This window comes from Jaculus jaculus, chromosome 4, assembly GCF_020740685.1.
Source record: "Jaculus jaculus isolate mJacJac1 chromosome 4, mJacJac1.mat.Y.cur, whole genome shotgun sequence".
Taxonomy (NCBI): Eukaryota; Metazoa; Chordata; class Mammalia; order Rodentia; family Dipodidae; genus Jaculus; species Jaculus jaculus.
Window position 1 is genome coordinate 10,332,796 of NC_059105.1, and position 23,676 is coordinate 10,356,471.

A 23,676-nucleotide genomic window follows, 5' to 3' on the forward strand; every position below is an offset into this window, starting at 1 on the left:
TCTTAGATTTTTGTTTTTCTACCCTTCCTTCCTTCCTTTTCTTTCTTCCGTCCTTTCTCTGGTGTGTGTGGTGTGCGTGAGTGAGGGTGCACTCATGCCACATGTATGTGAAGGCCGGAGGACACCTTGGGGTGTCTGTTCTCAGCTTCCACTTTGTTTGAGGCAGTGTCTCTGCTTGTTTACCGCTGCATTACCAGCTGATCTGCAACGCTCTCCACCTCCCTCTGCACAGGCACAGTGGGATTCCAGAAGCCTTCCCCAGCATCCACCTTTTCCGTGAGGTCTGGGATCCAAACCCAGGCATTCACATTTGCCTGACAAGCATCTCTCCAGCCTCTAGTTTTAATGTAAGCACACATGTGCACACAATTACACTCTCCTCTACCTTCTCAGTGTACACTGTACACGGTCACATGGCCTTCATTGAAGGGGACTCTGGTAGCATGAAGAGATCTTCCTCCTCCCTCTGCCATCTGCGCTCTGCTCCGGGCACTTGGCCGAGCCCGTGTGGGTGAACACGGGGTAGTGTCCAGCCCCAGGAGTGCCGCACCACAGCCCCAGTGCTCACATGCACTTTCTTACTGGCGCCCGTGTGTCTTTCCAGGACAGAGTCCTAGAAGTACGGGGTGATTGGGCCGCAGGTACATTGGTACTTGTACTAGGAACAGCCCGACACTGGCTCGAGCACCACAGGAGGCAGATGTGAAGAGCTAGTGCTATGCGACTATCTTGTTGGGCTCACTGTAGTTTTTCCAGTCTTACAGGTGGTGAATGGTATCTCACTGCAATTTTATTTTTATTTTTCAACTTATATTTATTTATCTTTTTTACTTTTTTATTTTTTATGTACTTATTTGACAGCAGACGGAGGGAGGGAATGACTGCGCGGCAGGGTCTCTAGTGCTGCAGATGAACTGCAGACACACGCGCCACTTTGTGCATCTGGCTTTACATGGGCGCTAGAGAAGCGAACCTGGGTTCTTAGGCTTTGCGGGCAAGTGCCTTCACCACTGAGGCGTCCTTCAGCTCTTTTATTTTTTGAGGCAGGGGCTCACTCTCACCTAAGCTGACCTGGAACTCACTTTGTAGCTCATACTGGCCTTGAACTTATGGCAATCCTTCTACTTCAACCTCCTGAGTGCTGGGACTAAAAGTGTATACCACAACTCCTGATGTCACTGCAGTTTTAATTACATCTCCCTTATTGTGGCAGGAATAAGCATATTTTCATGTTTATAGTACATTTTTATTTCATTTTCTCTGAGCTTCTTGTTGAGTTTTTGCTTTAGATTTGTTGGCCTTTTTATTTAAGAAACCCCTTATATTATATAGATATTAACATTTGTGGTATACCACAAGCTTGGAGTTTGTTCACTAACTTTACAATTTTTGCCATGTAAAATTTTTGTGGGAGGGGGGTGAGGGTCTCACACTAGCTCAGACTTACCTGGAGTTTACTATATAATCTCAGGGTGGCCTCAAACTCTCGGCAGTCCTCCTACCTCTACCTCCCAGTGCTGGGATTAAAAGCGTGCACCACCATGCCCAGCTAGATTTTTAAAATTATAAAATCAGGTTTATTAGCCATTTTTCTTATTGATGCTGAGTTTTGACTTAGTTAGGAAAGTTTCCCCTAAGTTGTTCCAAACTTAGAAAGAAAGGAATCACTTTCTTAAGGAAGTATCCCACATGCTTCCTTTTGCACATGTTTCATTTCTTCAGATATTCTTAAATCTCCTATTTATTATTTATTCTGAATATAGTATGAACAGGTTGTATTTTTTACGTGCTTTATAATATTATTATTATTATTTGTTTTTGGAGATAGGGTCTTGCGTTAGCCCACGCTGACCTGGAATTCACTATGTAGTCTCAGGGTGGCCTCGAATTCATGGCTATTCTTCTACCTCTGCCTCCCGAGTGGATTAAAGGCATGTGCCTCCACGCCCAGCTACTATAATTTTTTTTAAATAGTTTGTTTGAGATAAAGAGCACATACAAGTGAGCCGGGGCACACCTAGGTGCACTCACCACTTTTTCAACTGGCGTTATGTGGATACTGGGGAATTAAACTCAGGTCAGCAGGCTTTGTGAGCAAGTGCCTTTAACCACTGAGCCATCTTCCCATTCCCTCCTTTTTTCTTTTGTGTGTGTAGCGTGTGTGGAGTATGTGCGTGCATATGCCCTTGCTGCGCCCTGCGTGCTCGCTGCAGTGGCTAGAGCAGGACATGCAGTGTCCCCCTTCTTGTTCTTCTGACCACTCTTGTTGGAGCCAGACTTCCTCATCCTGGAGCTTGCTGCTTTGCCTGACACAAGGTGATTCCTGGTCTCTGTGTTGTGGGACTGGGGCTACAGGCATGTGTGACCATGCCCCGGTGTTCACATGGGCTCTGGAGATGCAAACTCAGGTCTCAGGGCCTTCAACTCAGACCACGTGTTGGTGCAGGAAGCACTCTTAACCACTGAGCTGTTGCTAGCCCATAAATGCTTTTTGAAATCTGAAGGATTAGAAGAACTAAAATATCTTATGACCTTCAATTTTTATATTTAACAGTCCTCTACCAGTCAGATTGAATAGGAAATGTGAAGGTATTGAAAGTGGATGAAAATTAGAATATGGATTTACAAATCCAAAGAGTTATAAAGGCACAGCTTTTTATTTCTGTATGCTTTTAATATTAACCCTTTTTTTTTTTTTTTTTTTTTTGGGTGGTAAGGCCTTGCTGTAGCCCAGCCTGGCCTGGTATCCACTCTGTATTGTCAGAGTGGCCTTGAACTCATGGCGATCCTCTTAATTCTGCCTCCTGAGTGCTGGGATTAAAGGCATGCACCACTACGCAGGCTTATTCATCTTTTTTTCTTGAGAAATATGTTAAACATGTAAGTATAGAATAGAGAGCGATAGTCTCCTTAATCAGACCTGCTTGGTGCCTTAGCAATCCCTTTCCCTAACATTAAAATCAACTTATCCAGCAGTAGAGTGAAATTGAAGATGGTACCTTAATTTTGGAAGTTAAATATGTAATCTGGTTTTCAGGTTTGTGTGTATAAAATTGAGAGTCCACAAGGAAGCATGCCACAAGAAGAAGGGTTGTACAAATTGCTTTGATGCTCTTGTACACGTTGGGCTTTTCTGTAACAGACTGTGTTCTGTATCAAAGTGGCAGCTTGTCTTCAGATCCCCGGGGTGGTCCTTAGATCTCATTTACACTAGAGCTAGAGCAAATGTTGGCATCCATCATCTTCTCAGAGCTCTCTGCTAAGAAGCACACTTTCCGTCCCTCACACCCAAGGGATTTATTGAGAATGAGATTACTTTTTCCTTCTAGTTTTGAGTTTTTCATTTATCCTCTTAGGAGAATAAAATTGTTCCAGTCTTTCCCAGAACCTTTTACAGTCTGTATTTTGTTCCCTCCTTGATTAATTGAACCAAAATATAGTTTGGTTGAATATTCCCATATTGTCTTCTATAGTTTATTTAGGAAACTAGAAGGATGTTAAAAATCACTGTTCAACAAAGCTTTTTTTTTTCCTTTGAGACAGGGTCTTATGTGGCCCAAGAAAGTCTTAACTCCCAAGCTTCCTGCCTTCTACCTTCCAAAAACCCATAATTTATAGTATTCTTCTTCAACAAGCTGAATTCTAGAAGCCTTTAATAACTAATCCCTGTTCTGAGTTTTTAAAGTATATTTATCCATAATCTACGTAGTTTAAAAATTAGAAGCATGTTTTTTACTGTGGTTTGAGAGCAGTGGGTCATTTTTGTTTTGATTTTCTTTAACTTGTATTTTACTCCTTTTGGAAATTAAAAATAGAAAAAAGTTGTGTATATTTATATAGGCCATGCTTATAATAGTAAATAAAGAACTCTAAAGTCCTTAGAGAATAATAAACTGATATATAAATATAATGGAATGTGTTGAATGTCTTTGGACACATGACTACAGAAAAGTAGATAGAGGCATTAATCATGATGGCAGGGCATGTTATTAAGCTCCAGAATGCATGACCCGCGTTTATGGTGTAGTAACACTTCTTGTTGCCATAAACCCTGTCACTTTAATCATTGCAATTAAGGACTTCTCTCTTAAATTTTTGTTTTTTAGACAAGTCCCTGCTGTGTACTGTAAGCTGGCCTCCAACTCAGTCTTTTTGTCTTGGTCTCCCAGGTAGCTGGGATGACAGGTGTGTGCCACTGATGGACACTAATGATTTTGTCAGTTTCTTCATCTATAAAATGGGAACAAATATGTGTACTATAATACCAGTAGGTGTCTTATTGGGAAAAGAAGATGCCAAAAATTTTGAAAGCATTTTGGAATGGGTGAATCACTCCTTGGAGTAAATTTGGAGTACCACCATTAGGTAAAGGAGTAGATAGTGGGATTTCCCAAGACTTGGAATGTGGGTTCAATTCTGGTCTTGCCTGGCTGTGTGGTGTCTTAACCTGATGCTCGTCTTGTCGTGTGTTAAATAGGGAATGGTCGGGACTGCCTCTGTGTTTGTTTGCAGCTAAGAGACTCGAGCAGGTTAAATTCAGAAGTAGCCTCTGTTACAAGACCTGACATCTCAGCCTCTTTCTTTGCCTCAGCTTTTCCAGGGTGCGATGGGAGTGCTTATCTTTCTGCTCAAACACTTACTTCCAGATTCTAGAATGTATACAGGAATAGTACTTTTAAAGAAAATACGTTGTTTTCCTTTGAAGGCTTTAGGCCTTGTCAGTATTCTTCTGTGTCAGTAATACTGCAGAGTGTACCTGGTGTCCTGGGGTCAGAGGTGGTAAACTGTCGGTCTGTTTTATTCCTTCTTGAATTCAGAAGAAGTTTGCACACATGAAGTGGACAGCTTGACCGGCAGCTGGAGGGCAGCCTTATGCTGTCAGCCTTATGTCTCCGTGGGCCACACACAGGAGGCAGCACGAGGGCTCGTCCTTCACCCGGGCTCACTGTCCAGCCGCTACGATTGCTTGCCGTGGGCAAGGCTGCTAATCCCCTGCGCTCCAGGTTTCCCATCTGGAGCCTGGTGTTCCTTCGAGGCCTGGCCCAGACCGCGGGGCTGCTCCCTGCTTGGACTGGGGCCGGAAGACAAGTACGAAGAAGGGCACAGGCCCACCTTGCCACAGTTGAATATTCTTCTCCTTTTCTTCTATACGACTCGTGTGTCAAACGAAATTAATTCTGAAACTAAAACACACCTGTGTTATATTTACATGTTTGAAGTCATGTTTCTTCCACACTAGCCACAGGTCTTAGTTTAATTAGTCAGTCAGTTGTGAAATTATAGGCATAATCTCATATACTCGACATTTCTGTTCTTTCCTTTATAAGCCCCAACACAAGCACATTGTTATTACTATTTCACTGTCCTTGTGGCAGAAGTAATGCGCGTTTTTACTTGATTTGAGAAACAGTTCCTTGAAAGTCTTCCGTAAGTGAAAGACTAAGAAGGAGCGCTCTTTTTTAGTGACAACCTCCACACACGTACACAATGAACTGCTTATAAATCCCTCCTCACACTTTTTTTTTTTCACTAAAATACTTGTATTTTTAGTTATTTATTTGAGAGAGAGAGAAGGAGAAAGAGGCAGATAGAGAATGGGCACTCAGGACCTCTAGCCACTGCAAATGAACTCCAGATGCATGTGCCCCCTTGTGCATCTGGCTTACGTGGGTCCTGGGGAGTTGAACCTGGGACCTTTGGCTTTGCAGGCAAACGCCTTAACAGCTAAGCCATCTCTCCAGCCCTCACACCTTTTTTTTTGTCCCCACCTTGTATTACCCTCCCCTGAACCACTTCACTTTCCATCTAGTCCCTCTCCTATTTTGACATCATTATTTACCCTCATATTTTGCAGTAAAGCTGTTATTCCTAACATTTCCCGTACATACTTAAGAAATGTGAGGATTTGTGCTGGAGAGATGGCTTAGCAGTTAAGTGCTTGCCTGTGAAGCCTAAGGATCCTGGTTCGAGGCTTGATTCCCCAGGACCCACGTAAGCCAGATGCACAAGGGGGCGCATGCATCTGTAGTTCGTTTTCAGTGGCTGGAGGCCCTGACGTGCCCATTCTCTCTCTCTCTCTCTCTCTGCCTCTTTCTCTGTCTGTCACTTTCAAATAAATAAATAAACATTAAAAAAAGAAAAGAAATGTGAGGATTTGACATGAAATTATTTAAGTATCAGACAAAAGTAGCATGGTGGCAGTTTTTAAGACTAAGCATTTTCCAAACTGATTGAGAGACAAGAGTACCTGTAGACTAGCTAGAATTCCTTTAGTTACATACAAGTTAATTTGAGATGGGCTTAAACTTGCAGTTGCATAGGTCACTTTAAGCTTTTGCAACATTCCTGATTTCTTTTAGGCTTTGACAAATACAGATAGGACTTTATAATAGACAGATCTTAGATTTGCATATGTGTTCTATTTAGTCATTTACTACTTGTCCTGCTAATTAAGTAAATTAACTATTAGAAATTTATAATTATGAAAATAGTAATTTTCTCTACACAAATATTGGAGAAATTTAGAGTTATTCTAAACAGGCATGTTTTTACATAGTTACATACATCTAGTTGTAAGAAGGTTGTAGTGGATAAAAATGTGGGGTTATGTTGTTTCTTTTTAAGGTAGTATCTCACTATGTAGTCCACACTGATTTCAAAGTGGCCTCCTGTTGCTTCAGCCTCCGTAGCGTGAGGATTATGGGAGTGTGCCACCACACCTACCAAAAGGTACTTTTCTAGACATTTCTCTATTAGAAGGTGGGGTAGTCTGGACGTTGCTGGTTTCTTGTAGGAATAAAGCCCCAGGACCTCATTTGACCTCATTTGCTCTCATTTGAGCTAAGAGTATGATGTCAAGCCTCGATCCTGGCTCTCACGGCTGCTGCTTGCCTTCGCTGTAAGAGTTAATGGTGTCTGCAGGTGTGTTGGGATTAGCACTGTAAAGTTGTGTAAGGGGTTTTTCTGTCTTTTGATCTTCAGAAAGGGATGAAAGATGGCCATTAAACTCAAAGGATTAGGTCCCCTCTCTTTATAGACTTGAGGTACCATAAATATTTCACTTCAAATGCAAGGTGAAGAATTGTATACATCTGGGAGAAAATGGGTGTTTTATATTACCAGTTGAAAATTATTTAGTCTCCTCTTACAAATTAAATGTTCTTTGCAGAGGCATTTTCTTCCATGTGTACTGAGATTTGGGCGGGGAGAGTGGTTTTGTGTTCTTGGTAGTGATGGTCTGGCTCCTCCGATTCCCAAACCCTTGTCTTTGCCCAAGTTAGTGTCTTACCCGCCCTGTAGCTCTTGCCTTTGTAACTCCACTGTGTCCTTGGATAGCTACTTGTTCTAAAACTTTGAGAACAACTACCCTTAAGAATGATCCCATGAATATATGTAGGGCATAACGTGTAGGGTTAATTACTTACTTAATGTCTTTGAGAGGAATGTAGGGTTTAAGTTGGTACTAGTCCCAGAGTTAGCCTGTGAACTTATTCCTTCTCTCACCTTTATTGTGTAATCAGCCCTTGGGAACAGACTTAAAATACATTTAATTGGCCCAGTGGCTTATGATAGCTATAGCTTCAGTGTGCATTTTCCATTTCATCCCTGCCATTGGGAGACTTGTGTGTGGTGAAATGCTCATGAGGGTCATGTCTGTTACTAGCTGTAGTATGTGTGATGTATGGGCATGACCAGTGTTCTCTGCCCCTTTTTATTTTGTTCTTTTCATAGGCAATTTGAGTGGTAAAATACCCACTTGTAATCATTTGAGCTTGAGCCCCAAAACATGTATTGGTGATATGAAGAAAGGACAGAGTAAAATCCCACGAGTGGATATTTCAGAGGGAGGTCAAGGGAGTGAGTTGGGCATAGTGAGTGGCATGGAGCTGGATGAGGGTTAAGAGCCAGTGCTCGATGGCACCTCTGATGCTGTCAGGTCTAGGGCTGTTCAGCTGCCACCGTCAGCTTCTACTTCCGACGCTTCACAAAATTAAGGAGTGACTCTGTGTAAAGCTTATCCAAACCGTGGGCCTCTACCATTACTCCAAAGAAAGATGGGAGCAAAAAGAAACTGTGGAAGGTGTTTGGCAGCGGTGCTCCCCACGCTTTGATGGTCAATTAGCCAGAAAATGCGCTAAACACCGGGTGCTGGCGAGATCACGGCCCAGGGGTGACCCCGAGGTCCTTGAAGTGGCCCTGCCTTTGCAGCACAGAGGCGACTGTAGACCTGGCGGAGGCGGCACAAAGGCTTCAATTAAGGGGCTTACTCACACCCCACCAAGTTGGGAAATTAAACTCTTATTTGTGCTTAGCTGATGTTTCTTTTGTTTGGGCCTCCACATGTATTTAAATAGAGAGCACCATTTTCCCAAAATCTGCTCCATGATGGAAACTGTTTACTGTGCCAGACGCCTGCACAGCCTGGGCTTAACGAGCAGGAAGACCGCATGAAGATGTGGGCTGAGAGCTGTTTTGCTGGGCTCAGGTTGAAAACTATTATTTTAAAATCTTGATGTACCAGTAAACCAGGAGCTGTGTTTGAGCTTCAAAACACAAATAAAAGAAAGGTAATATCCTCGCAGAATTTGACTCAGAATTCCCATTCACAAGGCAGCAAGGTTCCCCTTTGGTCACAGCTCCCTGGCTAGTGACACAGCAGATTGCTCTTTCTCCAGAAACATGTTTTTGTTTGATGATTTGGTAAAAGTAGCCTTTAGCTATGGTCCAGGTCTGACTTTCCACAAGCCCAGATGCACGCTTCATCTCCTTCAGATGTAGCTTGTGTTTCTAGACGTTCTGGTTTAAGATGCGTCAGCCCCAGCTAGGCACTCTCTCCCCTGCCCTCCTTACTCCTCCTTTCGTCCAGCAGAGCTCATGCGCCCCTCTTTCCGCTCTCCCTGATTGCTGCCTTGGTGTGGATTGGCTGCCCTGTGTTTTGTTACAGAAGCACTTTTGAGGGTAGAGTTTGGTTTGATCCATAAATGTTTCAAAAGTATTAAGAAATGCTTGCGTTTTCATAATTTTTTTAAAATTTTTTATTTATTTATTTGAGAGCGACAGACAGAGAAAGACAGATAGAGGGAGAGAGAGAGAATGGGCGCGCCAGGGCTTCCAGCCTCTGCAAACGAACTCCAGACGCGTGCGCCCCCTTGTGTATCTGGCTAACGTGGGACCTGGGGAACCGAGCCTCGAACCGGGATCCTTAGGCTTCACAGGCGAGCGCTTAACCGCTAAGCCATCTTTCCAGCCCGTGTTTTCATAATTTTAAAATTTGCCCCATTTCTAGTTCATCATGATGTCAGTCAAATGGAACATTTTTTAGGTTCTTTTTTGTACCCCTTGATAATGTGAGGGTTCCTCATTGTTTGGTTATGTGAGCCGTATGTGTGGTGTGTGTAGCATGTAGGTGCATGTGTATGCCACCGTACATGCTCCATGGGCACACCTGCAAACTCCAGAGGTGTTCTGTCACCCTTCTGCTTTGTCTCCTGGAGATGGCGTCTCTCGCTGAACCCAGGAGCTGCTCTTTTCTTTGGTGGCACTGGCTGACCAGCAAGCTTCAGTGATTCTCCAGTCTCTGCTCCTCTCCCCTGCTCATGCCCAGCTTTCTACGTGGTTCCGGAGATTGCACTCAGGTCTTCATGTTGGCATGGCACGCACCCTTAACCCTCTGAGATGTCTCCCTGGCCACAAAAGCCCTTTCAGTGGTTCTCAGTTTGTGTATGCAGAAGACAAACCCTTGGCCTTGCCCTAACTGAACTGGCAGCGTGAAGCCCTTAAGTGTTTGTTGTATTGTTATCCGCCCTCGTAGGAAGTGAAGAAGTCGAAAAATGTCCAGACACATTAAAACGTTAGTTATAGCAAACTGGGATCAGTGCAGGAAGCCCCATGTGGGCTCATCACACGCGAGTGGGTGGGGAGGCTTAGCTGAAGTGAAAGCCTTTTGACTGAGGGGCCGGTAGGCTGACTTGGTTGAGTCCATGTGCAAGTGAGAGCTTTTTACATCTTTATCATTTGTTATACTTAGGAATGTCTTAAGTAAGCTATGAATTTGAGTTCTCTTTGCTTTTCTTTGGAAAAGGGGAAACTTGTATTTAGCAATACAGATATTTTTGTTTGACCACATACCTTGCTGGTTAATGAGCTAAAACAAAGTTTGGTCCAAACTTAGGGAGAGGTAGACCCAGCAACTGAAGAAGAATGTGACTGAATTTTACTAAAAATGCTGATTCAGAAAGTTGTTATATGAAATAAAATTCTGATATCTTATCTCTGAGGCTTTATTTTGCTAACATTGTCAGAAGGCGCACATCTGGCTTAGATTCTAAAATAGTTTGAGTTTATGCTTCAGTAAACATGAATCCCATCAAATTGGAATTGAAAATAGATGAAAGAAAAGATTTTCCTATGCAAGGTTATCAGGGAAGGTCTTGAGCTTTCCTTTCTGAGCAGTCTTTCACGCTGTGTGTATGTCTGTGAGACCCGTCCTTCTTCCTTCCCTCTCTCATGTCTTTTTTTGCTAATAGTGTTTTAGTCAGTAGTCTTCTCTTTTAGGTTAGATTTTCATTTTGATAAAATGTGTCACCTTTATGAGATTCAGCATGAATTATAACCCACTAAGGTGCTCCATTAGCAATCTAGTTTGTTTCTGGATTCTTTTTTTGGGGGGGGAGGGAGGGGATTCAAGGTAGGGTCTTGCTCTAGGCCAAGCTGACCTGGAATTCACTAGGTAGTCTCTGAGTGGACTTGAACTCATGGCGATCCTCCTACCTCTGCCTCCCAATTGCTGGTGTTAAAGGTGTGTGTCACCACATCGGGCTATTTCTGGATTTTTTATAGTGTGTGTGTGTGTGAGAGAGAGAGAGAGAGAGAGAGAGAATATGAATTGGTGCACTGGCGCCTCTTCCAATGTAATCAAACTCCAGACATGTGCATCACCTTGTGTACATGTGCAGCCTTGTCCATATGTTACCTTGTGTGTTTGGCTTATATGGGATCTGGAAATTCAAACATGGGTCCTTAAACTTTCCAGACAAGCCCCTTAACCACTAAGCCATCTCTCCAGCCCTGAATTGTTTTTGTTTTTGTTTTTTTTTTGCTTTTTTTAACTATTAAAAAAAAAAACAAAACAACATTTATTTGAGGGGAGGGGGGATTGGCATGCCAGGGCCTCAGCCACTGCACTCGAACTCCAGACACTTGCATCGCCTAGTGGGCATGTGTGACCTTGCTTGACTCACCTTTGTGCATCTGGCATACGTGGGATCTGGAGAGTAGAACATGGGTCCTTAGGCTTCGCAGGCAAGTGTCTTAACCACTATCCCATCTCTGAAGACCATACCTTGAAAAACAAAAAACAAAAAAAAAGTTTTTCAGGTCTTTTCCCAAGAATAGAAACACACGTTCTTCCATATTGATTGGACAGGTGTATAATTTTGTATGTGTGGTATTAACTAACCAGCAGATTCCTCTTGCCTCCGGCCTGATTCTGTCTTTCTTCATTATGCTGACCTTGAGCTCTTGGAAACTCAGCGGTCTGTGCTTCTGTAAGTAAAGTATTCCCTCCGAGTGGCAGGCTGGAGGCTTGTGGCCCAGTTCTGCTGGTATTTATAGTTCATGCCACTAAATGTTTCGCTTGAATCCTTTGGAGTTGTAGGCCTGATCTTTTACCCGTAGGTTGCAGGGAGAATGAGTCGGCATGTTTTTAACCTCAGCAGAGTCCAGAGCACTGACAAGCTCCCAGCACTGGGAGCTTAGTGACTAGGGAGGATGCCACTATGCTGGCTGGTTGCTTTCAGCTGGTTAAACCTGGGCCACCGGTCCTGCTTCTTCCTGGTGGAGTACCAGCTGAAAAGCTCTTCCTGCCTGTGTTGGAGGGAAGCAAGGCGCAGCCGAGAAGTGGGAAATGGGCGAGGTGGGGCTGGCCTGCCCCATGGTCTTATGGGAGATGCTGCAGAACTGCACGGCCTGTATTGCATGTGTGGCTCCCGGTGGCCTGTGGTGACACTGCCGCTTGGCCTTCTCCATGTAAGAAGGTGGAGAAGTGTGACGTGGCATGAGCAAATGAATTTCTCAGCACTGCTCTTGAAAAACCGGTTTCATGGCACGTTGTGGCCATGAGAATTCATCAGTTACTTTCCTCCTCTTTGTTCTTTTCCAGGACTTAGTCTTGGCATGAGCAGAGTTTTCCTAAGGTTCTCCTGACTTCTCTCCTACAGCCTCCTCCCAGCTCAGGTTTCTGAATAACAGTACAGGGTTCTTATTTTGATGTTTGTCCCTGATTTTCTTCTTTGCGGGAGCTACGTGGAGTAAGAGTAAGTGCTTCTTGTTCCTACTGGAGGGCGTGAGGACTCACTGTTGTCTAGCCAGTGGTTTAAAGAGTAGCTGTTTTTAAAGGGAGACTTTCAGTGTTAAATAACTATTGACTTTTTTCTTTTTCTTTTTGCCTGGAGAAACATTGACTCTTTTTCTGTCTGTTTCAGCCCCTGCTTTCTTCCCTGGGCGATGTGCTGAGATCTTTGCCAGGGGCCAGAGCATCGGGAAGCTTGGGGTCCTTCATCCTGATGTCATCACCAAGTTTGAGCTGACCATGCCCTGCTCCTCTCTGGAAATCAATATCGAGCCCTTTTTGTGAAGATTGTTCTCCGTGTGTGGTTTTGCCTGAGAGTCCCCTTCTCCTCCCATGGTGTCCTCACTTCTCCATGGGGAGCATCCATTTGAGCTTTAATCTTTAATAAAGTAAGATGTGCTTGTCTGCCTCCCCCATTAGTGCATCTTGCGGGGTGGTGAACGCATCTGCCTGGCACTGCACTGTTGGGTGAAGGACCAGAGAGGTGTCCGAGTGGCAGTGCTCGAAGCAGAAGTGCTGCTTGGATATCAGAGCTGTTCACTGTCACTCAGGACTCCTCCATGACACGACCCTGGGTTTTCCTGAGTGATGAGGCAGGAGGCCATGCGCTGCACCCGTGAGCTAACCAAGGCTTAGCTTTTTCTACTATTGACAAACAATAAAATCAGTACTTTTAGAAAGCAAGTGCAGATTTGTGTGTCATTTTAAAGTGAAAGAACACCTGAGGGGCCTGGGGAGCTGGCTCAGCAGGTGAGCGCCTGCTGCCCAGCAGGAGGGCCTGAGCTAAGCCACAGCACCCGCTTTCCTTCTTTTTTCTTCTTCAAGGTAGGGTCTCACTCTAGTGCCCAGCATGATGTGGAACCCACCCTATAGTCTCAGGCTGGCCTCGTGATCATCCTACCTCTGCACCCCAGAGTTAGGATTAGAGGTGTATGCCGCCATCCCCGGTGAGCACCCACATTATTAAAAAGCCAGTTGTGGCTGCTCATGCCTGTAACCCTAGCACTGAGAAGGGCGGAGACTGGAAGATCACTGGTGTTGCTGGGCAGCCAGTGTAGCTGAAAACACCAGAAAGCACCAGGTTCACTGAGGCAGGTGAGAGAAGTAAGGTGAAGTAGCTTAGTGCACATCCTTATTCGACATCCTTCTGTGGTCTCCACATGTGTGCTTGTGGGGCATGCGTATCTCCACACACTTGTGGAGCTCGAGAGTTTATGTGAGATAGATCCGGAAGAGTTGAAGTGGATCAGTACTGAGATGGGTGCAACGTGGGCATCAAGTTCTTGTGAAGACAGACCTGTGTTTTGGGCCTCACATGGTACGGTCATTGTTCAGTTACAAAATCATGGTTTTAAATGCTTCAGATATTTTAGAAGCATGCGCTCCCATCCTCTTAACACGGAGCCTCTCCCAATTCTCCCGTCTTACGCAACTACAGGCAGGAAGTCTCTCAAACAACTGTCTCTGAGCTGCCTCACAGTGCAGAAACACCAGGTGAAGAATCTCACAGAACAGAGGGATACTGGTCTTTTGAGAGAAAGTACATCAGGAGAGCAGCTTGGGCTAGAGAGTAAAACACTACCTCCAACAAAAACAAAAGCCAACTAGTGAAAGTACATTAAGGTTAGAGGTAAAAAGCTCCAATAATGGGCTGGTGAGATGGCTTAGCAGTTAAGGCGCTTGCCTGCAAAGACTTTGGACCCAGGTTCAACTCTCCAGGTCTCGTGTTAGCCAAATGCACGTGGTGGCACATGCATTTGGAGTTTGTTTGCAGTGGCTAAAGGGCTGGGTGCACCCATTTTCTCTCTGTGTCTCTAATGAATAAATAAAAATTCAGAAAAAAAATTTTTTTTTGCACACAACACTTTATAAAGTACATTCTACATGAGACTATGACATCAAACTAACAGAAAACTTAATTTGAGACACAATACAGATCCAAGGAAGATGAAATTTAAATACTTAAGTTAATCAAAAGGCACTGTGACACCACCTGAAACCTGCTGCTACAGTGGTAGTAGCTAAGGAAGATGACACTGCCGCAGGTATCTAAGACGAAATGCTAGCAGTTACGTAGCAGGCAGCAGTCGGCCTCATAGAAGACTGTGGTACAATGGGCATTTGGGCCAGAGAAGATACTTGGCCAGGAAAATGTCTAGATGGCTGAAGATAAAGCCAAACAGAAAGGAATAGGAACAAAATAAAATCCAAGCTACAGAGTCGAGCAGATGATGGTGAGCCAGGCTTCTTCCTCCCAATAAACAATAGCTGCCCTGAGCGAGCTGTCTGCCGCAGCCTTACAGGGCGCTCAACTACTGGGACTCTGAGCTCACCCAGGGCTCTTGCTGTCCTGTAGCACAGACCTTAACGAACTTGTCACACATTAGCTTTGTTGCTAGTTGTTCTATGCCAAACACACTCAAAGTGACTAACAGAACACTCAAAAAATATGCACATCTTGTAGCAGTTGAACTCTAGTTGAAGCTGCAAGGCTCATTAAATAACCAAGGAAACCTGAATACACATAGGAAGTCCCAGCAGTAAATTTCATTCTCCAATACAGAATCAAGCCTAATATAACTGATATGGGTATGGGATATATATATGTAAAACAAATACTACACTGGAGCAAACTGGGCTGCTGATGAAATACCAAGGGGAAAAAAAACAAGGGGCGGGGTTGACTTATTTTTTTAAAAAGCTTTATAAGTTACTCTATTATAAAGGAACATGGCTAAGCAGGTAGGAAACCGATTCCCCGTTTTGATCTTTTCCTCCTGAGGTATGGTATTGGTGACTGCTACTGCTTCAAAGCATACATTATTGATGTGAGAAATGGCTGGGCCAGAAAAGATGCCATGAGTCAAGATAGCATAAACTCTGGTAGCTCCAGCTGAGAGAAGTTTGTCAGCAGCATGGCAGATTGTACCACAAGTGTCGGCCATGTCACCCACAGGGACAGCCACCTGGTCCTTCACGTCTCCCACCAGCACCATACGGTCCACTTCATTGGCCTTCTTCCGTTCCTTGTGAATCAAGGCAAAGTCCACATTCAACCGGTCTGCAATCGAGGTCACTCGGCTCCACCAGCATCAGGTGAGACAATAGTGCAATTCCTCCACTCGGAGATATTCTCTCGAATCCACTTTAAGACAGCTGGCTCTGCATATAAATTGTCCACTGGGATATCAAAAAAGCCCTGAATTTGAGAAGCATGTAGATCCATGGTGATAATATCTGCACCTGCTACAGACAGCATATTTGCAACAAGCCTGGCTGAGATTGGAGCACGAGTCTTATTCTTTTTATCCTGTCTGGCATATGGGAAGCATGGGATGATGGCAGTGACCCGGCTGGCTGAAGCAATCTTGCAGGCATTAATCATGATCAAAAGTTCCATTAAATTGTCATTTATTTCACCACAACCACTCTGAACAATGTATCCATCTTCTCCACGTACACTTTCACCAATTTCCACACAGGTCTCCTAGTTGCTGAATTTCTTAGTCACCACCTTGCCCAGCTCCAGGTCCAATCAGCCAGCAATTTTCTGCGACAAGTCTTGGTGGGAGCTACTGCTGAAGATCTTAATATTCGGCATCTTGGACAGCTCTCCTCCGCGTTGATCGCTCAGCAGTCACTGACGCTGCAGAGACTGGAAGCGAAGCCAGCCGGAGACCTAACACAGCTCCGCATTGCTACTCCGCCATCTTACGTTCCCGCCCTGCGTGCGGCTCTAAATTACCAAGACCTGGGAGGCGGGATCCAGAAAAAAATTTTTAAAAGTTCAAGTAGCAGGTAATTAAGTAAAGAATGTGAGTATATTTCAAGGAAGGCGTAGTTACCTACCATTCAGGTTACAGGTCTGATGTTTGGTTAATGTAACTAGAGAGCTTCAAGAGAGTGAATCTAGTTTCTTCAAACTAATCATCAAAGGGATTTGTATTTGAGAGAGGGTCTAGACTTACCCTATCTAGGGAAAGAGCAGAGAGGAGTTTAGAGTTGCTGATTTTGCATGTGAAGGTGGCAGAAAAACTGGCTAATGTATTTGCTGAACAGAGAATATATGATGACAGCATATATCAATAGATGGAATGTACCTCTTGCTGGGGATTAGCATGTGCCAGAAAGGCAGGTGAATAGTGAGTTGAATGTTCAACTTTGAATCCCAGCCTATATCCTAATTTCCTGCTTTGATATAGAAACCATCTATTACAAAAAGGAATTGGATCAAATATTTGAGAAAAATGCTCTTACTATTGAGATGTGAAGTTCCAGTAAAAATAGCTAACGGGCGATAGGATAAGAATAAGAAGTGTTTATAATAGAACCTAAAATCTCAACCATGTAGCAGCCTTGAATCAAGAGAACATAGTCTGATGTAGATTTTCAGGTGCATTTAACTCTACCCAGTTCTATGTGAGCAAGCCTTCATATTTTACTTGTTGAGTTTTGTTTCTGCTTGAGATAATCTTTTGCTCTGTAGCCCGGCTGCCCTCCATCTTGAGGCCTCCTGTCTCACCCTCCCTGTGTTGAGACTACAGGTCTGTGCCGTCGCTCAGCCCTCACATTTCAAAGCTGAAGTGAGATAGGCCCTTAACCCAGGCGTGGTGGCTCATGACTAATGCCAGCGCTGGAGGCTGAGGCAAGAGGTCCAGGACAGCTTGGGATCCTGTCTCAAAAAACAAAAAGAAAACAAAAAGCAAAAGTACATGTCAGAGGGCTTATATCCAGTTTATATTAAAGGCTTCTGATAACTTAGCAATAAATGCACAAAAGAATTGAAAAACTGTTTCCACAAAGAGGATACACAAATGGCTAAACGGAACACGCGGGAAGGGAGGCGTAGCTCTGCTGGTAGAGGGCTTGCACAAAGCCCTGTGCATAAAGTGGGCATGGTGGCACATGCCTGCCGCCCTAACGTGGGGAGTGGGCTCAGGAGCATCAGAAGTTCAAGATATTCTTAACTGCATCGTGAGGTTAGGCCAGTCTGCACTCACGAACCTCTGTCTCTAAACAAAGACAAGCAAAATAGGGATGTGAAGACACTTAACATCTTCAGTCACCATGGAAATGCAAATAAAAACACTGATAAAATTGCTGCCTAGTATTAAAATGACAAATGAGGCTATCCTGTTACCATTGGCAACATAAAATGGGTAGTTGGGCAAATTTTGTAAACATTTTTTTATTGAGAACTTTTAACACATGAACATATTGTACTTTGAGAGTATTCCCATCCCATTACCCATTTTGTCCCCACCCCCATTCCATCACCCTTGGGAAGAAGACCCTCCTCTTTCCAAGTTGAATGACTTGCTACATTTTAAGGAGTGGCCCAAGTGGAAGCCTCCTTTCGGTGAGGAGAGGCTCTTGGGTTAGGAAGAGCAGTCAAGACTCGCTTCTCAGTGCCTGCCTCTGCTTGCTGCTTGTATAAACACGAGCAACTCCAATGCTTTTGCCATGACCTTGGCTCATGGGTTTGGTTTTCTCAAAAGGGGTCAGGTAACCTTGAAAGAACTTAGGCAAAATAGAGACTCCTAGCGATTAAAGCTTTTGGCCCATCTGATACCTCCCGAGCTCTGGTTGATGTTACTAAAACCTTGAACAACTTTCACCTATCTTACCATGGACTGAATATGTTCCCCAGATGTTTATGTGGTGCGTCCCAGTGTGATGCTATTGAAGATGAGATGCTTGGGGTGTAATTCAGACTAGGTGAGGCCTCGAGGGTGAATCCTTCCTGATGGGATTAGTAAGTGTAAGATCTCAGAGAACTGGCTTTCTCGGTAAGGAGGTCATGTGAGCACATGGTTACATGGTGGCTGCCAACAAGTCAGCAAAGGTCTCACGATGAAACCGACCTTGCTGGCACCCTGCTCTTGTCTCCTCCCTCCAGAACTGTGAGGAATAAACTTCCGTTGATTTTGATCCTCTCAGCCTGTCCTCTTAAGGACTTGCTTAGGCTGACGGCATGGAAGCCTGCATTAGATGCAAGACCAGGCTGGGAGAATCTGAGCGGCTCCTTGAGGCACCTGGCCAAAGTTGGTGTGGGGAAAGGACGTCCTTGGATAAAAGTGGAGGAGCTGAATGACCTTTTGTGACAAGATGGCCGTTGAGTAGGACAAAACTGATACAAAGCAGGCTTTGTCTCCATTGTAGCCTGTGTTGTGTTCAGGCGTTTGGCTCAGCTGGGCTGTGTAGTCGGCAAAAACCATGACTGACCACTGGAACTGCTATATGGAATTTGGGGGGGGGTACAGGGTTTCCCCCACCTTGGCTTGTGAATTCCAACTTTTAGATTCTTGCCCTTCCCGACAAAAAATTGAGGAAAAGGACTGAGAAGGGTACATTGTTAATTGTGAGGTATATTTGGTATCCAGGGAAAGACTCTCATGGGTATACACATGCATCCACATGGGAGGTGCAAGAGACACAGTGGGGAGCGGGGCATGATAAACAACCCCGGTGCCCCCGTATATGGAAACAGGACCAGAGAGCCCATGTGGGAAGCTGACTATGGGTGTGGCGAGAAGCCATGAATGAGAGATTTCCAGGGAAACTGGAAAAGGGCCAGAACTTAGAGAAATTTTCTTACCAGACTTAGTGGAACAGGGATCTGGAGGTTCAGATGTCAGAAAGAAAAAAAAGAGCAGCCAGGACCCCTTGCCCTCATGGCAAACCCTTTACAGTTTATTGGGATGGACTCTACCTGCAGGGTCAGGTGGGTAAGGGAGGGAGCTGATGGGCTTGGGGGCTTAATGGGCTTGACCCAAGAGGGGTCCGAGACTTGGGTGTGCTCCATCGGGGAAGGGGTAGGGGGCGCTGTTGCTAAAGAATTGTTCATTCCATGGGGACGAGCCTGGTGGATGAGCCTCGTTCCCTCTCTTTGGGACTCTATCCCTGACTGACTGATTTATTTAAATTAAACTTTCTCCTATTATTCTCTCAGAATCAGACTGTCAGCTGAATGACTTTCCAGCAATGGGTTTCATGGCATCTTGTCTCTTAAATGATGCTAAGGCCCAGGGTCAATTGGCCTTTATAATTTCTTTAAATTTTTTTAAAAATTATTGACAACTTCCATAATTATAGGCAATAAATCATGATGATTCCCTCACCCCCACACTTTCTTCTTCACAAGCCCACTGTCCATCATATCCCCTCCCCCTCTCTATCACTCTGTCTTTTATTTTGATGTCATCAGCTTTATTCCAGGAAGCCAGGACCGTGGCACAATTCCATCTTAGAAAGCCTTTGGAAGCAGCTCACCAGCATGGCAAGGCAAGGTCAAGGCTGAGGGAGACCTGCTTCCGTGCTGAAATCAGGACTTGGACTCTAAGCGAATCTGGCCTTTCAGAAAGGCGGAGATGTGGAGAAAATGTGCCCTTTTGATCCTGAATTTGGTAGCAAAGGAAATGTACTTTGCATAAGTTGTACTTCCCCGAGGGCTGCTGAGAAAGCAGGGCTGCTGGGAGGGATCTTGGGCACCTACCTTACTTGGCTCTGGGCAGGTAGGTAGAGATGGCTGGTGTGCTAGCTTATTTTGAACTTTTTTCTTTTTCTTTTTGGTTTTTCGAGGTAGGGTCTCTAGCCCAGGCTGACCTAGATTCACTATGTAGTGGCCTTGAACTCACAGGGATCCTCCTATCTTGGCCTCCTGGGTGCTGGGATTAAAGGCATGCACCACCACGCCTGGCTGGTGTAGTTTAAATAGATGTCCCCGATGATTCAGGAGTTTTATTCAAGCTGTAACTTGGATAGCCAGCTGCCTGGCTGGAGGAGGAGTTCCCGGCGGCACATCCGGAATTCCAGGCTGAAGCTATCCAGAGGGCTTGGGCTCTGTCTAGGGTTCTGGGAGTGTGGTTGCTTCCAGTGCTCTGGCGATGGTTGGTTTTCTCTCTCTGCGTGGACCTGTGAAAGGGGGCCAGCGTCTGAGATCTGCTGTGACCCTTAGCAGCTCTGTTAAACAAGGGGCACTTGGGGTCATGCCAAGGCAGCCCACAAGCAACCTGCTATAGGAAGACCACTTAGGTGCACTGACAAGGAAAACCTTGGGCTCACCTGTCAGGCCTTGGACTGGGTTCCACTGGGCATGATGGAAATCTTTAAGATATTTCAACAGTGTGAGAATGAAAATAGTTAGTAGCAGAGGCCAGTAAGTTGAAAAGGAGACATAAAGGGTGGAGAAAGGAAGGGAGGAGGGTACTTAATAGGTTGATATTGTATATATGTAATTACAATGATTGTAATGGGGAGGTAATATGATGGAGAATGGAATTTCAAATGGGAAAGTGTGGGGCTGGGGAGGGAGGGAATTACCATGGGATATATTTTATAATCATGGAAAATGTTAATAAAAATTTTTAAAAAAAAGATATTTCAACATCTTTTTATCAGTGCCTAGTTGAGATGGTAAAGTGGTCTGTGTTGAGTGAGCTCTGTGCATATTTTGTCCTCAGAGACTCCATGTGTTTTCCAGGTGACAGGGTACTGCAGACTGGAGTTCTGGGAGGCCTCGCTTCGCCCCTAGACGCATGTCAGCAGTGTTTGCAGGACAGACATCCCAGCAGCATCCAGTTGCCATCATGCCCCAGCTTTAGTGAGGGGAGGGCAGTGTTGCATATGGCACAGAGGGTGAGCATTCCTTGAACACCTTCGCTGGGGAGAATCAGGCTTGTGCTCCAGCCACGGGGAAGCTGATGTCATGGGGGAAGAGGAGGCTCCCAGCCCCCAGATGTGTGGCATGCGTGTGAAGAAGCGTCGCAGCCGGAACTCCGCGCCCCGTCCTCGCTTTTCGTGTTTGTTTCTGCATGCCATGTAGACAGGCGTGGAAAAGCAAGAAGGGTTTTGGCTTCATCTCGCGCCTTTGTCTCATGTGGCTGCAGCTTTAAGAACTTAGCATTCTCTTCATGGCCCACATTCAACCCTCATTCTTAATGTGCATCTGTAAATGCTGGAGTCTGAGCTACAGGTGTCCCCCACTTTAGGAAAACAACGGATGTACGGTGTGTCCAAAGAAATTTATAAAACTCTTATGTTTATAAAGATGAAAAATTGCCATAAGACTTCTAAATACTAACCCTTCACTGCATTTAAATTTTTTATTTTGTGGACATGTGTGCATGTGTGTGTGTGCACGTGCATGTGTGCACCAGGATCTCTTGCCACTGCAGACATGTGCCAGATGCATGTGCCAATTTTTGTGTCTGGCTTTACGCAAGTGCCATGGATTCGGAACTCAGGCTGGCAGGCTTCACAAACAAGCACCTTTAACCGCTGAGCCATCTCCCCAGCCCCCTTCAGTGCATTTAAAGTTTGAGGAAAATGTGTGTTTTTTTTTAAAAAAATAATTTTTTATATTTTATTTTTATTTATTTATGTGTGAGAGATAGAGAGGGAGAAAATGGGTGAGCCAGGGCCTCCAGCCACTGCAAACAAACTCCAGACACATGTACCACAATATGCATCTGGTTTATTTGGGTCTTGAGAATCGAAACTAAGTCCTATGGCTTTGCAGGGAAGCGCGTTAACTGCTAAGCGATCTCCCCAGCCTGAAAGCATTGTTTACTATGAGGCAAGGAGCTGGAGAGACAGCTTAGCATTAAGAATGCTTCCTGTGCAAGCATGAGGGCCTGCTGAGATTGCTAGTTCATTCTCTAGGACTCACATAAAGAGCTGGTATGGCCCGAACCCCAGTGCCACAGGGAGCAGAGAACAGAGCATCGCCGGGCCTTGTGAGGACAGCAAGCTCCCAGATGGGTGACTCTATCTTAAGGAACACGCAGATGAGCGGTGAAGGGGGGACGTAATGTTTCTGGCCTCTGCATGCATGGGCATTGCATCCGCGTGTACGTGCATACACTGTGCATTACACATCAGATCTATTATATGTACACATGTAACAAATAAAAACCGAGGTAAGCCACATGCCTGTTCCACTACATAGCTTCCTGCTAGATAATCAAGACCTCATTCTCATCACAGGGACACAGGGAGCAGCAAGAGCTCTCCTGAAGAGCTCTGATCATGACAAAATTTTTTTTTTTTTTTACAAATGATGCTGGGCATGGTGGTGCACGCCTTTAATCCTAGCACTCGAGGTAGAAGGATCACTGAGAGTTCGAGGCCAGCCTGAGACTACATAGTGAATTCCAGGTTAGCCCGGGCTAAAGTGAGACCCTACCTTGAAAAACCAAAATGTAAACATAAAATAAAATAAAATAAAAAATTTATGAATGAACTAGTTCAGGGAACTGAGCAAAGGGAAGCCAAGGAAAGCAGTGGGCAGAAACAACACAGCGAGTCCAGAGCTGCGGTCCTCACGCGGGGTGGGGCGGAGGACCGGGGAATGAGAGAGTGAGGGTGGAGGCACAGAAGCAGAAGGTGTCCAGGTGTGGTGGTTTGACTCAGGTGTCTCCAATAACCTTGGCTGATGGGAATGCTAGGTTCCCAGCTGATGGAGATTTGGGAATTAACGCCTCCTGGAAGCAGTGTATTGCTGGGGGCGGGCTTCTGAATGTTATAGCCAGTGTCCGCTTGCCAGTGTTTGGTATACTCTCCTGTCGCTGTTGTCCACACAAAGTTGGCCAGGAGGTGATGTCCACCCTCTCCTCATGCCATCATTTTCCCCTGCCATCATGGAGCTTCCCCTCAAGCCTGTAAACCAAAATAACCCCCTCCCCCCAGCTACTCTAGATTGGGTGATTTCTGTCAGCAATGCGAACCTGACTGCAACACCAAGGCAGACTTAAATATTCCAATGAGGATGGTGGAAGGAGCCTATGAAATGATCTGTGGCCTCACTCTTACACGCTAACAAGTGGGTTTTCCTTGTAAACCCTGGAGATGTTTGGGGAAGCATCTCTATTCCGTGGATCCCTAGATACGGATTATTACCTTGTACCTACTTACCCCACTGCCGAGGCAAACTCCATCTTGTCCCTCCTTTAAGCTTAGCTCTTGGATTACTTCCTCTACCAAGCCTTCCTGAAGTTGCTGTGGCCCTCAAGTTGGAATTAATCACATCCCCCCACCATCCCATCCCATGGCCAAGCTTTTTTTTTTCCCCCCACATAGTCTTGACAGTTCAGATATTGAGTTGTAATTCTCTGAGGTTGGACAATAACAACCCCAGGGGGCCCAACATATTAGTAATAAGTACATCCTGCTCACACTACAAGTAGAGTCCCGGATGTGTCCTTGCACGTAAGTGCCATTTTGAGAAGCAAAGTGGGTGTTTAAAGGAGGAGCGTGTCAGTGATGTGACTTGCCGCAGGGGGAGTGTTCAATGGGTTCAGCAGCTCGTGCTCTCGTTACCTTGACTA

The 23,676-nt window shown here is 45.0% G+C and overlaps 1 protein-coding gene and 1 pseudogene across 1 annotated transcript in view; one reads left to right on the forward strand and one right to left on the reverse strand.

The window, feature by feature from the left end:
• Farsb (phenylalanyl-tRNA synthetase subunit beta) overlaps window positions 1-13,029 on the forward strand; it is an 80,707-nt gene extending 67,678 nt beyond the window's left edge. The window contains exon 17 of the mRNA XM_004662884.2: window positions 12,483-13,029. Within this exon, the coding sequence (XP_004662941.1) occupies window positions 12,483-12,634 (152 nt within the window). The 3' untranslated portion in view covers window positions 12,635-13,029. The remainder of the gene's footprint in view (window positions 1-12,482) is intronic.
• A 305-nt stretch (window positions 13,030-13,334) lies between these two features.
• On the reverse strand, window positions 13,335-15,950 carry LOC101604095 (annotated as a pseudogene).
• Between the last annotated feature and the right edge of the window lie 7,726 nt (window positions 15,951-23,676).